Source organism: Chiloscyllium plagiosum, chromosome 30 (genome assembly GCF_004010195.1).
Source record: "Chiloscyllium plagiosum isolate BGI_BamShark_2017 chromosome 30, ASM401019v2, whole genome shotgun sequence".
Classification (NCBI taxonomy): domain Eukaryota; kingdom Metazoa; phylum Chordata; class Chondrichthyes; order Orectolobiformes; family Hemiscylliidae; genus Chiloscyllium; species Chiloscyllium plagiosum.
Window position 1 is genome coordinate 37,092,785 of NC_057739.1, and position 14,081 is coordinate 37,106,865.

The 14,081-nt window shown below is 45.2% G+C and overlaps 1 protein-coding gene across 3 annotated transcripts in view; it reads left to right on the forward strand.

Moving 5' to 3' along the window:
- LOC122564925 (neuronal calcium sensor 1) overlaps nt 1–14,081 on the forward strand; it is a 185,111-nt gene that overhangs the window by 148,890 nt on the left and 22,140 nt on the right. The window contains exon 3 of one of the 3 annotated variants that reach the window (XM_043720411.1): nt 271–452. The exons of the other annotated variants lie outside the window; for them this stretch is intronic. Coding sequence (XP_043576346.1) covers nt 271–452 — 182 coding nt within the window. The remainder of the gene's footprint in view (nt 1–270; nt 453–14,081) is intronic. 3 annotated transcript variants of the gene reach the window in all.

Genomic DNA, 14,081 nt, shown 5'->3' on the forward strand with positions numbered 1-14,081 from the left:
AATACTGGAAAGACACAGTAGGTCAGGCAACATCCGAGGAGCAGGAGAATCGACGTTTCGGGCATAAGCCCTTGAGTCTTCATGCCCAGTATTGATCAAATTTCAAACCGAAAGAACTGCAGATGCTGGAAATCAGAAACAAAAACAGAAATTGCTGGAAAATCTCAGCAGGTCTGTCAGCATCTCTTCTTCATTCATCATTCGTTCTTCAGAACTGTTCTGAAGAAGGGTCACTGGACCCGAAACGTTAATTCTGATTTCTCTCCATAGATGCTGCCAGACTTGCTGAGGTCGATCAAATTTCAAGTGCCTCTGAAGCTGGGAAATACCTGCACGTTGGAAGAGATAAAACTGTTTTGTGTGACCAAGAACCTGGAGGATGAATGGACCAAAAAATATCCTTTCTCACATCCTAGATCCTTTGTTTCTCAATACTTCTGCTTATATTACTGGTTAGTTTAACAGCCACTCTGGTTTTAAATTTTAAAAATTACAATATTTTTACGGTTCACTGCACATTCTTAAATTACAAAAAAGTGTCACACTTTACATGTATGTTGCTGTTAATTGTATGCAATGATGCATTGTGCATGAAGTGGCAGTCTTTCAGGATAGAATCAAATAGGGGCCACAAGGTGGGTCACGTGACAAATGCATCAGTCAGGGGTCTTGGCGTTACTTATCCAGGGATGCTCAGTCAGGTCGCTGAAAGGAGTGGCCACGTTCCATTCATCTGGTCTGTCCAGAGAAGTTAGGGAAGGGCATGATGGAACTGATGTGGAAAAGAGATATTGTAAACTATTCATGAAGGCTAGGAAAAGGGAGGATAACTATTGTGAAGGGGGAGTTATTGTATGTGGAAGGGGAAGATGTGGTAAAGTGTGGGAATGGGGTAATGTAAAAAGGGGAATCTTTTACAGTCAGAAGTGTGCAGGCTTCGAGATTGGTGGGGGGGATAGTGTATGACCACACTTGGTATGGTCACCTCATATGTCAAGGGCTTGGAAAATAGGTGTTCAGGTGCAGGCTGATGTAGCCAGGTTGGGTATGGTCCTGGAAAGTAGTACTGAAGCCTCTAGGTTATCAAGAAGGGGCCTCACTAACACATAGAGATGGAATCTAGAAGCCACTGTTGGAAGAGTATGTAGGTGACACCAGATGAAGTGAAAGAAATGCGACCACACCCAGAATGGGCAGGGTTAGTGTCACAGCTTGTGAGTGAGGAGTCTGCCAGGGCCACGGATTTGAAGGCCTTTAGAATGCAAGAACATTACACACAGACCCAAGCGCTGTACAGAAAACAGGTCTGCAGGAGCCCTAATCCTCAATGATCCTAATGCATTGGCTCCGTGTGTACTGTACACCTCCCTTACCCCACATCACTGAGACCTTATTCGCACTAACATTTTTGCACAAAGTGAGCTGGGGTAGAATAAGAATGTTTGACCATGAGGTGCAATTGTGCCAGTAGAACAGGAAGGCAATGGCCTCATGTTATTATTGCTAGATTATTAATCCAGTGACCCAGGTAATGTCCTGGGGACCCAGGTTCGAATCCTGTCAAGGCAGAAGGTAGAATTTAAATTCAATAATATCGCATTAATTAAGAATCTACTGATGACCATGAAATCATTGTTGATTGTCGGAAAAACCTATCTGATTCACTAATGTGCTTCAGGGAAGGAATTCTGCCGTCCTCACCTGGTCTGGCTTACATGTGAGCCAGACCCACAGCAATGTGGTTGTCTGTCAATTGCCCACTGAAATGGCAAGCAAGACATTCAGTTGTACGAATCATTACAAAGTCTCTAAGAAGTGAAACCAGATGGATCACTTGGCATTGATTTAGGCAACGGAAAAGACACAGCAGAAGCAGCACTGTCGACCCAGCAAAGTCCTCCTTACTAACATCTGGGGGCCCTTACCAAAATTAGGAGGACAGAACAGACCCAGCAGAGTTGACAACACTGTGGTATACAGTCAGAAGGGAGTACCCCTGAGAGTCCTCAACATTGACTGTGGGCTCCAGGAATCCTCCTGGATGTACTGTCCTCCCTCAGCTTTTGAATCAGTACTCTTCCATGTTGAACAATACTTAAAGGAAGTACTGAGGTTAGAAAATGTATTCTGGGTGGGGGATTTCATTGTCCATTACCAAGAGTGACTTGGCAGCACACCTACCGATTGAGCTGGTTGCATCCTAAAGGCTACACCCTCTACCTGTGTTCACACTCAACTACGAAAGGATATAGCTGTTAGTCTGGGACTGTGGCAGGTGGTGAGGGAACCAATAAGAGGGAAAAACATACTTGACCTCATCCTTACCAATCTGACAGGTGCAGATGCATCTGTCCATGGCTGTATTGGTAAGAATGACCACCACACAGTCCTTGTGGAGATGAAGTCCTGTCTTCACATTGAGAATAACCTCCATCGTGTTGTGTGGCATTACCACAATGCTAAATGGGACGAACTTCGAACAGATCTAGCAACTCAAGACTGGGAATCCATGAAGGGCTATGGGCCATCAACAGCAGCAGAATTGTACTGCAGCACAATCTGTAACCTCATGGCCGAGCATATCCCCACTCAGCCATTACCATCAAGCCAGGGGATTAATCTTGGTTCAGTGGAGAGCGCAGAAGGGCATGTCAGGAGCCGTACCAGGCATACATGAAGATGAGATATCAAAGTAGTGAATTGATAATGGGATTACTTACATGCCAAGCAGCACAAGCAGCAAATGATAGACAGAATTAAGTGATCCCACAACCTACGGGATTGGATCTAAGCTCTATAGTTCTGCTACAACCAGTTATGGATGGTGGTGGATGACTGAACAACTCATTGGCTCCACAAATATATGCATCCGCAATGATGGATGGGCCCAGCGTATCAGTGCAAAAGATAAGGCTAAAGCTTTCACAACAATCTTCAGCCAGAATTGCTGAGTGGATGATCCATCTTGGCCTCCTCCAGTGGTGCCCATCATTACAGATACCAGTCTTCACCCAATTCGATTCACTCCGCATGATATCAAAATTAACGGTTGCACACACTGGATACTGCAAAGGCTATGGACCTTGACAGCAAGCTCCCCTAACCAAGCTGTTCCAGTACAGTTACAACACTGGCAACTACCTGACAATGTGGAAAACTGCCCAAGTATGCCCTGTACATAAAAAGCAGGACAAATCCAACCTGGCCAATTACTGCCCTATCAGTCTACTTTTGATCATCAGTGAAGTGATGGAAGTGGTCATCAACAGTGATATCAAGCAGCACCTGCTCAGTGATGTCCAGTTGGGCTCTGCCACTCACCTCCTGACCTCAATATAGCCTTGGTGCAAACATGGACAAATGAGCAGAATTCCAAAGGTGAGGTGAGAGTGACATCAAGACTGCATTTGACTTAGTGTGGCATCAAGGAGCGCTGGCAAAACTGAAATCTATAGGAATCTGGGGGAAACTCTCTGGCAGTTGGAGTCATACCTGACACATAGGAAGATGGTTGTGGTTGATAGAGGTCGGTCATCTCAGCTCTTGGACATCTCTGCAGGAGTACCTCAGGGTAGTGTCCTAGGTCCCCAACCTTCTTTAGCTGCTTCATCAATGATCATCTCTCCATCATGAAGTCAGAGTGGGGATGTTTGCTAATGAAGGCAAAATGTTTAACACCATCCACGACTCCTTAGCTACTGAAAGGAATACAAATCCAAATGCAACAAGTTCCGGTCAATATCCAGGCTTAGTCTGACAAGTGGCAAGTGATATTGGCACCACTCAAAAGCCAGACTATGACCATCACCAACAAGAAACAATCTAACCACCGCCCTTGACATTCAATGGTGTTAACATCACTGAGTCCCCCACTTCAACATCCTGGGAGTTATCATTGACCAGAAATGACTCGGGCGACTGTGTATGTGGAGTTTGCACAGTCTCCCTGTGTCTGCATAAGTTTCCTCTGTCTGCTCTGGTTTCCTCCCACAGTCCAAAGATCTTCTGCCTCAGGACCCTCCAACCCTATGGCATCAATGTGGATTTCACCAGTTTCCTCATTTCCCCTCCCCCCAACCTATCTCAATTCCAATCTTCCAGCTCAGTAGACCACCCTGTCTCCTGATGAGGAAGGGACTTATCTCTCCATCCCCGAGGCTCCCAGCCTCATTCCTGATGAAGGGCTTTTGCCTGAAAAGTCTATTTTCCTGCTCCTCGGATGCTGCCTGACCAGTTGTGCTTTTCCAGCACCACACTCTCGATTCTAATCTCCAGCATTTGCAGTCCTCACTTTCGCCTAGGTTATGTGAATTGGCCATGCTAAATTGCCCATAGTGTTCAGGGGTGTGTAGGTTAGGTGCATTAGTCAGGGAAAATGTAAGGCAATAGAGTGGGGGAATGGGTCTGGGTGGGTCACTCTTTGGAGGATAGGTGTGGACATGTTGGACCAAATGGCCTGTTTCCACACTGTAGGGATTCTATGATTCTATGAGAAACTCAACTGGACTCACCACATAAACACTGTGGCTACAAAAGCAGGTCATAGGCGAGGAATACGGCGGTGAGGAACACGTCTCCTGATTCCCCAAAGCTTGCCCACCACCTGCAAGGCACATGCAGGAATGTGATGGAATACTCCTTACTTGCCTGGATGAGTGCAGTCCCAACAACTCTCAAGAAGCTTGACACCATTCAGGATAAAGCAGCCTACCTGATTGGCATTACATTCCAAAAGCATGTTCTCCCTCCACTACCTATGCTCAATAGCAGCAGTATGTACTATCTACAAGTTGCACAGCAGAAATTCACCAAAGGTCCTCAGACAGCACCTTCAAATCCAATTACCACTTCCATCTAGAAGGACAAGGGCAGCAGATATATGGAAACACCACCACCACCACCAGGTTCCCCTCCAAGCCACGCACCATCCTGACTTGGAATATATCACTGATCCTTCACTGGCGCTGGGTCAAAATCCTGGAATTCCCTCCCAAATTGCATTGTGGTCATCCCACAGCAGGTGGACTCTGGTGGTTCAAGAAAGCAGCTCACCCCCACCTTCTCAAGGGCAACTAGGCACAGGCAATACATGCTGACCAGCTCACATCCCACAAGTGAATAGATTTAAAAATCCTATATATGCCTTACTCATCTTGCTTTCACATGCAACAACAAGCTTTCAACATAGACATTGATCCACGATCTATCCTGTACAGACATGATGATAGGCACCATGGCACCACCCTGTCTCCTGATGAGGAAGGGACATCTGGAGTGTGTGCCCTGTTTCTTGGCCATTGCTGTGCCTTTGGGCCTGAGAACTAATGATTGGAGGATTGGTGTTCAGGTATATGCATCTCTCCTGCAAACCCTGAGGGAGCTGGACCTGGTTCTCTAAGGAAGCAGATGATGGCATGTTTGAGGCAGCTGGATCCCCAGTTGCACTGTTGCAGCCTTAGAGCTATGAGGATCATTACCTTCCACATTGCTCCAGTCCCACACTATGCATGTTGACAAGACCTTTATTACCAAGACAACAGCAGTCTCTCCTATCTGGTGCTGAACAGGTGCCCAGTTTCTGAGAGTCCTCCAAATGCCAGCAGCCTGAAGTTTTGTTTTTGGTCAGGTGGAGAGGTGTCATAATGAGCTGCTGACTAGATTGTGCTCCCAAGCTTTCTAAGCGAGACATTTCCAACAAGATAGTAGTTTCTGACCTGGTTGGGGTGCAAGATGCAGCCTTGCCAATGATTTCTCTGAGGCCTTTGTACTGTCTTCCTCAGACATTGAGAGGTTGGCTTGTAGTATAGCAGCCTATTTTTCTGTTGGATCCATGATATCCCATTGGTAACTGCAAGGCACAAGGGAGAGAATGTTGTTGCGGCCAATGTTTGTAAATGGTATGCAATGAATGGCACTGACAGTGGTGTTAATGTGAGAGCTGCGTCAGAAAGAATAATGTCACATAGTTGTTTGGTGGGATATGGATGTTTTGGCATCCCTTCAGGAGCAGTCCCAGTCTTCTGTTGCAAGAGCAGGATTCTCCTCATTGTGGATGAGGCACCTGATATTAAATGCACCTCCACCTCTCCCTTGTTGTTGGCTACCTTTTCTTGGAATGAGAAAAAGGGAAGAATTAAGTGAGATGAAAATGGATAGCACAGCTCTTAGAGCAAGTGTATGTGGTGAAAAGATGAGGTGCACTGAAGGGGTGAGGAGGCAGTGTAGAAGACATGCAGGGTTAGTAGTCTGGAAGGGTGGGGGTGAAATGAGTAAATGAAGAAAGATATTGCAGGTTATGGTGAAAGTGGTCAAACTTGAGCCTTGGTGGGAAGGGGGTGCAATAGCAGAGAGACAGTGAATGAGCTTTGGAATGCCAGTGCTCGTCTAGTGTACAGCAGCATTTTGAATATGGTATTTTTAACCAGGGATGCTGATCTTTCAGCGAATATCTGGTGAATGGTGAGTTCTTGCAGGAATGATGTGTAGTATGATGGAGCTAAAAGTAGGTGAAGAGGGACCATAAGGACAGGATACATAGTTAATGAGCAGAGCCTGGTAAGCTATGACAAGACGTCTTGCTAAGTTTCATTGTGAGAAGCCCTCCAAAAGACTTGACACACCCAAAAAAAAAGACTTAACCCTGACTATTTGAGATTGTGCAGGACACCACTGAGCTACTGAGAATGTTGGTATAGTTGGGTGTCAGTTAGCTCAGTTGGCTGGACAGTGGTTTGCAATGTAGAGTGACACCTACAGCGCTGGTTTAATTTTTGCACCAGCTGAGGTTACCATGAAGGTCCCACCTTCTCAACCTCACCTCTCGCTTCAGGCATGGTGATCCTTGGGTTAAACTCAACATCAGTCAAATGGGGGAGCACCCCTGTGGTCCTCTGGGACTATGGCAACTTTATCTTTACAGTGCCACATGCAATATAGCAATAGCAGTGAGTACTGTGTGCAGAACAACCAACAAAATTACAGGATCTTCAACTACATGACCAGAACAGGAGTGATATGGGGGCTGGATCCGGTTCAATTTCTGCTCAGTGGGAATCCCCAGGATGTTGATAGGGGGGGAGGCAGATTCGGTGACGGTAACACCGTTGAATGTCAAGAGGGCGATGGTTAGATTCTTTCTCAATGGGAACCCCCAGAATGTTGATAGCAGGTGGGAGGGGGAATTAGTAATGGTAACATCATTGAATGTCAAGGGGGTGATGATTAGATTGTCTCTTATTGGTGATGGTCATTGCCTGGTGTTTGTGAATGTTCCCCATCCCTCGTCAGCCCAAGCCTGGATATTGTCCAGACCTTGCTGCGTTTGGGACATGGTCTGCTTCAGTTTCTGAGGGAGCAGGGAATGGTGCTGAACATGGTGTAACCATCGGGGAACATCCCCCATTTCAGAACTTATGGTAGACTATAAACACTCTCTCTCCCTCTCAAGGTGAGAGGTGAAAAGTTTAAGGGGGATATAACGTGGCAAGTACTTTAGACAGAGGGTAGTAGGTACCTGGAACACGTTGCCAGCAGAGGTGGTAGAGGCAGGTACAGTATCTTCATTAAAGGTGTGTCTGGACCGATACATGAGTAGGTGGGGAGCAGAGAGATACAGATGCTGAGGAATTGGGCTGCAGGTTTAGATAATGAATTTGGATTGGCTCAGGCTTGGAGGGCCGAATGGCCTGTTCCTGGGCTGTAAATTTTCTTTGTTCTTTGAAACAAGACAGAAGATATAATAATCAAAATGCACAATGCTCTGATCAGACTGCAGCATGAGTACTCTGTCTGGTTCTGATTACTGAGGCACCAAGGAGATACTGAAATGCTGCAGGCAGCAGAGAGAAGAGCAGCAATGTTAATCCCAAATGTCAAGACTCAGTGTTATGAGAAAAGTTATGAGATCTGGATTTTTGAGCCTGTAATAATAGAAACAGACAAAGACTATTCATCTGCTCAAGCCTGTTCCAGCATTCAGTTGGATCATGCAAATCTGAACCTCAGATCTGTTTTACATCAAAAATTTATATTTTTAAAAACCTTTCAAGCTAATATGTATTGTTAGAAACTTGAAATAAACACCACAAGTTCCAAAGCTTTCTGCCAGGAGAGAACTCCAGGTTACTAACAACTTTGATACAAATTTTGTTCCTATACACAGAGGAACCTCAATTATCCAAATGACATGGGCGGGCAGTATTTTGTTCAGATAATTGAATGTTCGGATAATCGAATGTTCAGATACACAGTTTGGCCAAGCATCTGGACCTTGTGATCTTGCTCGGATAATCCGAAATTCAGATAATCGATGTTCGGATAATCAAGGTTCCTCTTTGGTCTGGTTCTAATTTTAAGATGCCTTTCACTTGCATTCTACTACAAAAGGAAATAGTTCCTTTGTATCTATCGTACTGACATCCTAATTAAAGCATTAACCTACCTTCCAATCTCTGATGAACATAAACTATGTTTTTGCAACCATTCTCCTTGAACTCTGTCCTGCACAATTTTCTTGAGATGCAGCGTCCAATGCAGAACATGATAGTTTAAATGGAGTCCGACCAAACCTCTGTACAATTATTTAGTCAAAGAGCCATAGAGATGTACAGCATGGAAACAGACCCTTTGGTCCAACCCGTCCATGCCGACCAGATATCCCAACTCAATCTAGTCCCACCTGCCAGCGTCTGGCCCATATCCCTCCAAACCCTTCCTATTCATATACCCATCCAAATGCCTCTTAAATGTTGCAATTGTACCAGCCTCCACCACTTCCTCTGGCAGCTCATTCAATACCCATACCACCCTCTGTGTGAAAAAGTTGCCCCTTAGGACTCTTTTATATCTTTCCCGTCTCACCCTAAACCTATGCCCTCTAGTTCTGGACTCCCCGACCCCAGGGAAAAGACTTTGTCTATTTACCCTAGCCATGCTCCGCATATTTTGTAAACCTCTATAAGGTCACCCCTCAGCCTCCGACACTCCAGGAAAGGCAGGCCCAGCCTGTTCAGCCTCTCCCTATAGCTCAAATCCTCCAACCCTGGCAACATCCTTGTAAATCTTTTCTGAACCCTTTCAAGTTTCGCAACATCTTTCTGATAGGAAGGAGACCAGAATTGCACGCAATATTCCAACAGTGGCATAACCAATGTCCTGTACAGCCGCAACGTGACGTCCCAACTCCTGTACTCAATACTCTGACCATTAAAGGAAAGCATACCAAACGCCTTCTTCACTATCCGAACTACCTGCGATTCCATTTTCAAGGAGCTATGAACCTGCACTCCAAGGTCTCTTTGTTCAGCAACAGTCCCGAGGACCTTACCATTAAGTGAATAAGTCCCACTAAGATTTGCTTTCCCAAAATGCAGCACCTTGCAGTTATCTGAATTAAACTCCATCTGCCACTTCTCAGCCCATTGGCCCATCTGATCAAGATCCTGTTGTAATCTGAGGTAACCTTCTTCGCTGTCCACTACACTTCCAATTTTAGTGTCATCTGCAAACTTGCTAACTGTACCTCTTATGCTTGCATCCAAATCATTTATGTAAATGACAAAAAATAGAGGGCCCAGCACTGAACCTTGTGGCACTCCACTGGTCACAGGCCTCCAGTCTGAAAAACAACCCTCCGCCACCACCCTCTGTCTTTTACCTTTGAGCCAGTTCTGTATCCAAATGGCTAGTTCTCCCTGTATTCCGTGAAATCCAACCTTGCCTATCAGTCTCCCATGGGGAACCTTGTCGAACGCCTTACTGAAGTCCATATAGATCACATCTACTGCTCTGCCCGCATCAATCCTCTTTGTTACATCTTCAAAAAACTCAATCAAGTTTGTGAGACATGATTTCCCTCGCACAAAGCCATATTGACTCTCCCCATGCAGTCCTTGCCTTTCCAAATACATGTACATCCTGTCCCTCAGGATTCCCTCCAACAACTTGCCCACCACTGAGGTCAGGCTTACTGGTCTATTGTTCCCTGGCTTGTCCTTACCACGCTTCTTAAACAGTGTCTCCATGTTTGCCAACCTCCAGTCTTCTCGCACCTCACCTGTGACTATCGATGATCCAAATATCTCAGCATGAGGCCCAGCAATCACTTCCCTAGCTTCCCACAGAGGTCTTGGGTACATCTGATCAGGTCCTGAGGATTTATCCACCTTTATCCGTTTCAAGACATCCAACACTTCCTCCTCTGTAATCTGGACATTTTACAAGATGTCACCATCTATTTCCCTACAGTCTATATCTTCCATATCCTTTTCCACAGTAAATACTGATGCAAAATACGCATTTAGTATCTCCCCCATTTTCTGTGGCTCCACACCAAAGCCGCCTTGCTAATCTTTGAGGGGCCCTGTTCGCTCCCTAGTTACGCTTTTGTCCTTAATATATTTGCAAAAACCCTTTGGATTCTCCTTAGTTCTATTTGCCAAAGCCATCTCATGTCCCCTTTTTGCTATCCTGATTTCCCTCTTAAGTATACTTCTACTGCCCTTATACCCTAAGGATTCACTTGATCTATCCTGTCTATACTTTACATATGCTTCCTTTTTCTTAACCAAACCCTCAATTTCTTTAGCCATCCAGCATTCCCTATGCCTACCAGCATTTCCTCTCACCCTGACAGGAATATACTTTCTCTGGATTCTCGTTATCTTATTTCTGAAAGCTTCCCATTTTCCAGCCATCCCTTTCCCAGCGAATATCTGCCCCCAATCAGCTTTTGAACGTTCTTGCCTATTACCGTCAAAATTAGCCTTTCTCCAATTTGGAACTTCAGCTGTATCATCGGTAGTCACAGGTGAGGTGCCGGAAGACTGGAGGTTGGCAAACGTGGTGCCACTATTTAAGAAGGGCGGTAAAGACAAGCCAGGGAACTATAGACCGATGAGCCTGACCTCGGTGGTGGGCAATTTGTTGGAGGGAATCCTGAGGGACTGGATGTACATGTATTTGGAAAGGCAAGGACTGATTAGGGACAGTCAACATGTCTTTGTGAATAGGAAATCATGTCTCACAAGCTTGATTGAGTTTTTTGAAGAAGTAACAAAGAAGATTGATGAGGGTAGAGCAGTAGATGTGATCTATATGGACTTCAGTAAGGCATTCAACAAGGTTCCCCATGGGAGACTGATTAGCAAGATTAGATCTCATGAAATACAGGGAGAACTAGCCATTTGGATACAGAACTGGCTCAAAGGTAGAAGACAGAGGGTGGTAGTGGAGGGTTGTTTTTCAGACTGGAGGCCTGTGACCAGTGGAGTGCCACAAGGATCGGTGCTCGGTCCTCTGCTTTTTGTCATTTACATAAATGATTTGGATGCGAGCATAAACTGTTGCTGAACAAAGAGACCTTGGAGTGCAGGTTCATAGCTCCTTGAAAGTGGAGTCGCAGGTAGTTCGGATAGTGAAGAAGGCGATTGGTATGCTTTCCTTTATTGGTCAGAGTATTGAGTATAGGAGTTGGAAGGTCATGTTGTGGCTGTACAGGACATTGGTCAGGCCACTGTTGGAATATTGCATGCAATTCTGGTCTCCTTCCTATCAGAAAGATGTTGTGACACTTGAAAGGGGTCAGAAAAGGTTTACAAGGATGTTGCCAGCGTTGGAGGATCTGAGCTACAGGGAAAGGCTGAACAGGCTGAGGCTGTTTTCCCTGGAGTGTCAGAGTCTGAGGGGTGACCTTATAAATGTTTACAAAATTATGAGGGGCATGGATAGGATAAATAGACAAAATATTTTCCCTGGATAGGGGAATCCAGAACTAGAAGGCATAGGTTTAGGGTGAGAGGGGAAAGATATAAAAGAGTCCTAATGGGCAACTTTTTGACGCAGAGGGTGGTATGGGTATTGAATGAGCTGCCAGAGGAAGTGGTGGAGGCTGTTACAATTGCAACATTAAAGAGGCATTTGGATGGGTATATGAATAGGAAGGGTTTGGAGGGATATGTGCCAGACGCTGGCAGGTGGGACTAGATTGGGTTGGGATATCTGGTCGGCATGGACGGGTTGGACCAAAGGGTCTGTTTCCATGCTGTACATCTCTATGACTCTGTGACTCTTTTAAATCTGGTCTATCCTTTTCCATCATTATTTTAAATCTGATAGAATTATGGTCGCTGGCCCCAAAGTGCTCCCCCACTGACACCTCGGTCACCTGCCCTGCCTTATTTCCAAGAGTAGGTCAATGTTTGCACCTTCTCTCGCAAGTACATCCACATACTGAATCAGAAAATTGTTTTGTATGCACTTAACAAATTCCTCTCCATCTAGACCTTTAACACTATGGCAGACCCAGTCTATGTTTGGAAAGTTAAAATCCCCTACCATAACCATCCTATTATTCTTACAGATAGCTGAAATCTTCTTACAAGTTTGTTTCTCAATTTCCCTCTGACTATTGGGGGTATACAATCCCAATAAGGTGATCATCCCTTTCTTATTTCTCAGTTCCACCCAAATAACTTCCCTGGATGTATTTCTGGGAATATCCTCCCTCAGCACAGCTGTAATGCTAACCCTTATCAAAAATGCCACACACCCGCCCCCTCTCTTGCCTCCCTTTCAGTCCTTCCTGTAGCATTTGTATCCTGGAACATTAAGCTGCCAGTCCTGCCCATCCCTGAGCCATGTTTCTGTAATCGCTAGGCTATCCCAGTCCCATGTTCCTAACCATGCCCTGAGTTCATCTGCCTTCCCTGTTAGGCCCCTTGCATTGAAATAAATGTAGTTTAATTTATTAGTCCTACCTTGTCCCTGCCTGCCCTGACTCTTCTGTTCTTAACTGTACCAGTCTCAGATTGATCTCTTTCCTCACTATCTCCCTGGGTCCCACACTCTCCCCCCACCCCCCAACAACCTTACTATTTTAAATCCTTCCGAGCAGCTCAAATTTCCCTGCCAGTATATTAGTCCCCTTCCAATTTAGGTGCAATCCATCCTTCTTGTACAGGTCACTTCTACCCCAAAAGAGATTCCAATGATCCAAAAAATGTGAATCCTTCTCTCATACACCAGCTCCTCAGCCATGCATTCATCAGCTCTATCCTCCTATTCCTGCCCTCACTAGCTCGTAGCACCGGGGGTAATCCAGATATTACTACTCTCGAGGACATCCTTTTTAAATTTCTGCCTAACTCTCTGTAATCTCCCTTCAGAAGGTCATCCTTTTCCCTTCCTATGTCATTGGTTCCAATGTGGACAATGACCTCTTGCTGGCCCCTCTCCCCTGTGAGAACATTCTGCACCTTCTCTGAAACATCCTTGACCCTGACACCAGGGAAGCAACACACCATTCTGCTTTTTCGCTGCTGGCTACAGAAACGTCTGTCTGTACTTCGGACTAGAGAATCCCCTAATACTTGATCTCTTGGAAGCCGCTATATCCCTCGTTGCATTAGAGCCAGTCTCAATACCAGAAACTTGGCTGTTCGTGCTACGTTCCCCTGAGAATCCATCATCCCCAACATTTTCCAAAATAGCATACCTGTTTGAAATGGGTATATCCACAAAAGACCCCTGCACTAGATGCCTACCTCTCTTACCTTTCCTGGAATTAACCCATCTATGTGACTGTATCTGAGACTTTCCCCCCTTCCTATAACTGCCATCCATCACATGTTGTTGCTGTTGCAAATTCCTCATTGCTTCTAACTGTCTCTCCAACCAATCCATTCGATCTGATAAGAGTCGCATCCAAAAGCATTTATGGCAGATATAATCCGCAGTAACCCTTAAACTTTCTTTAAACTCCCACATCTGACAAGAAGTACATATCACTGTACTAAAGGCCGTTTTTGCTACTTCACAATCTACAGCCCAGAAAATAACACCGTCTTATTCCTCTACAAAACACTGCCCCAGGTTAGATTAATAGTTATGGCTTATATTTTAAGTTTAATCAAGAGACATATCTCTAAAAACATATAATCAAGAATGAACCCACTCTACTCACTACTGCAGCCTTTCTATTGGACACACTTAAAACAACAATTAACTTATCTGATTCTGTGCTGTGAACTTCGCCCAAACAGGTTCCTCCAAGATTAGTTGTGAATTTCACTGTTTGTCAATTT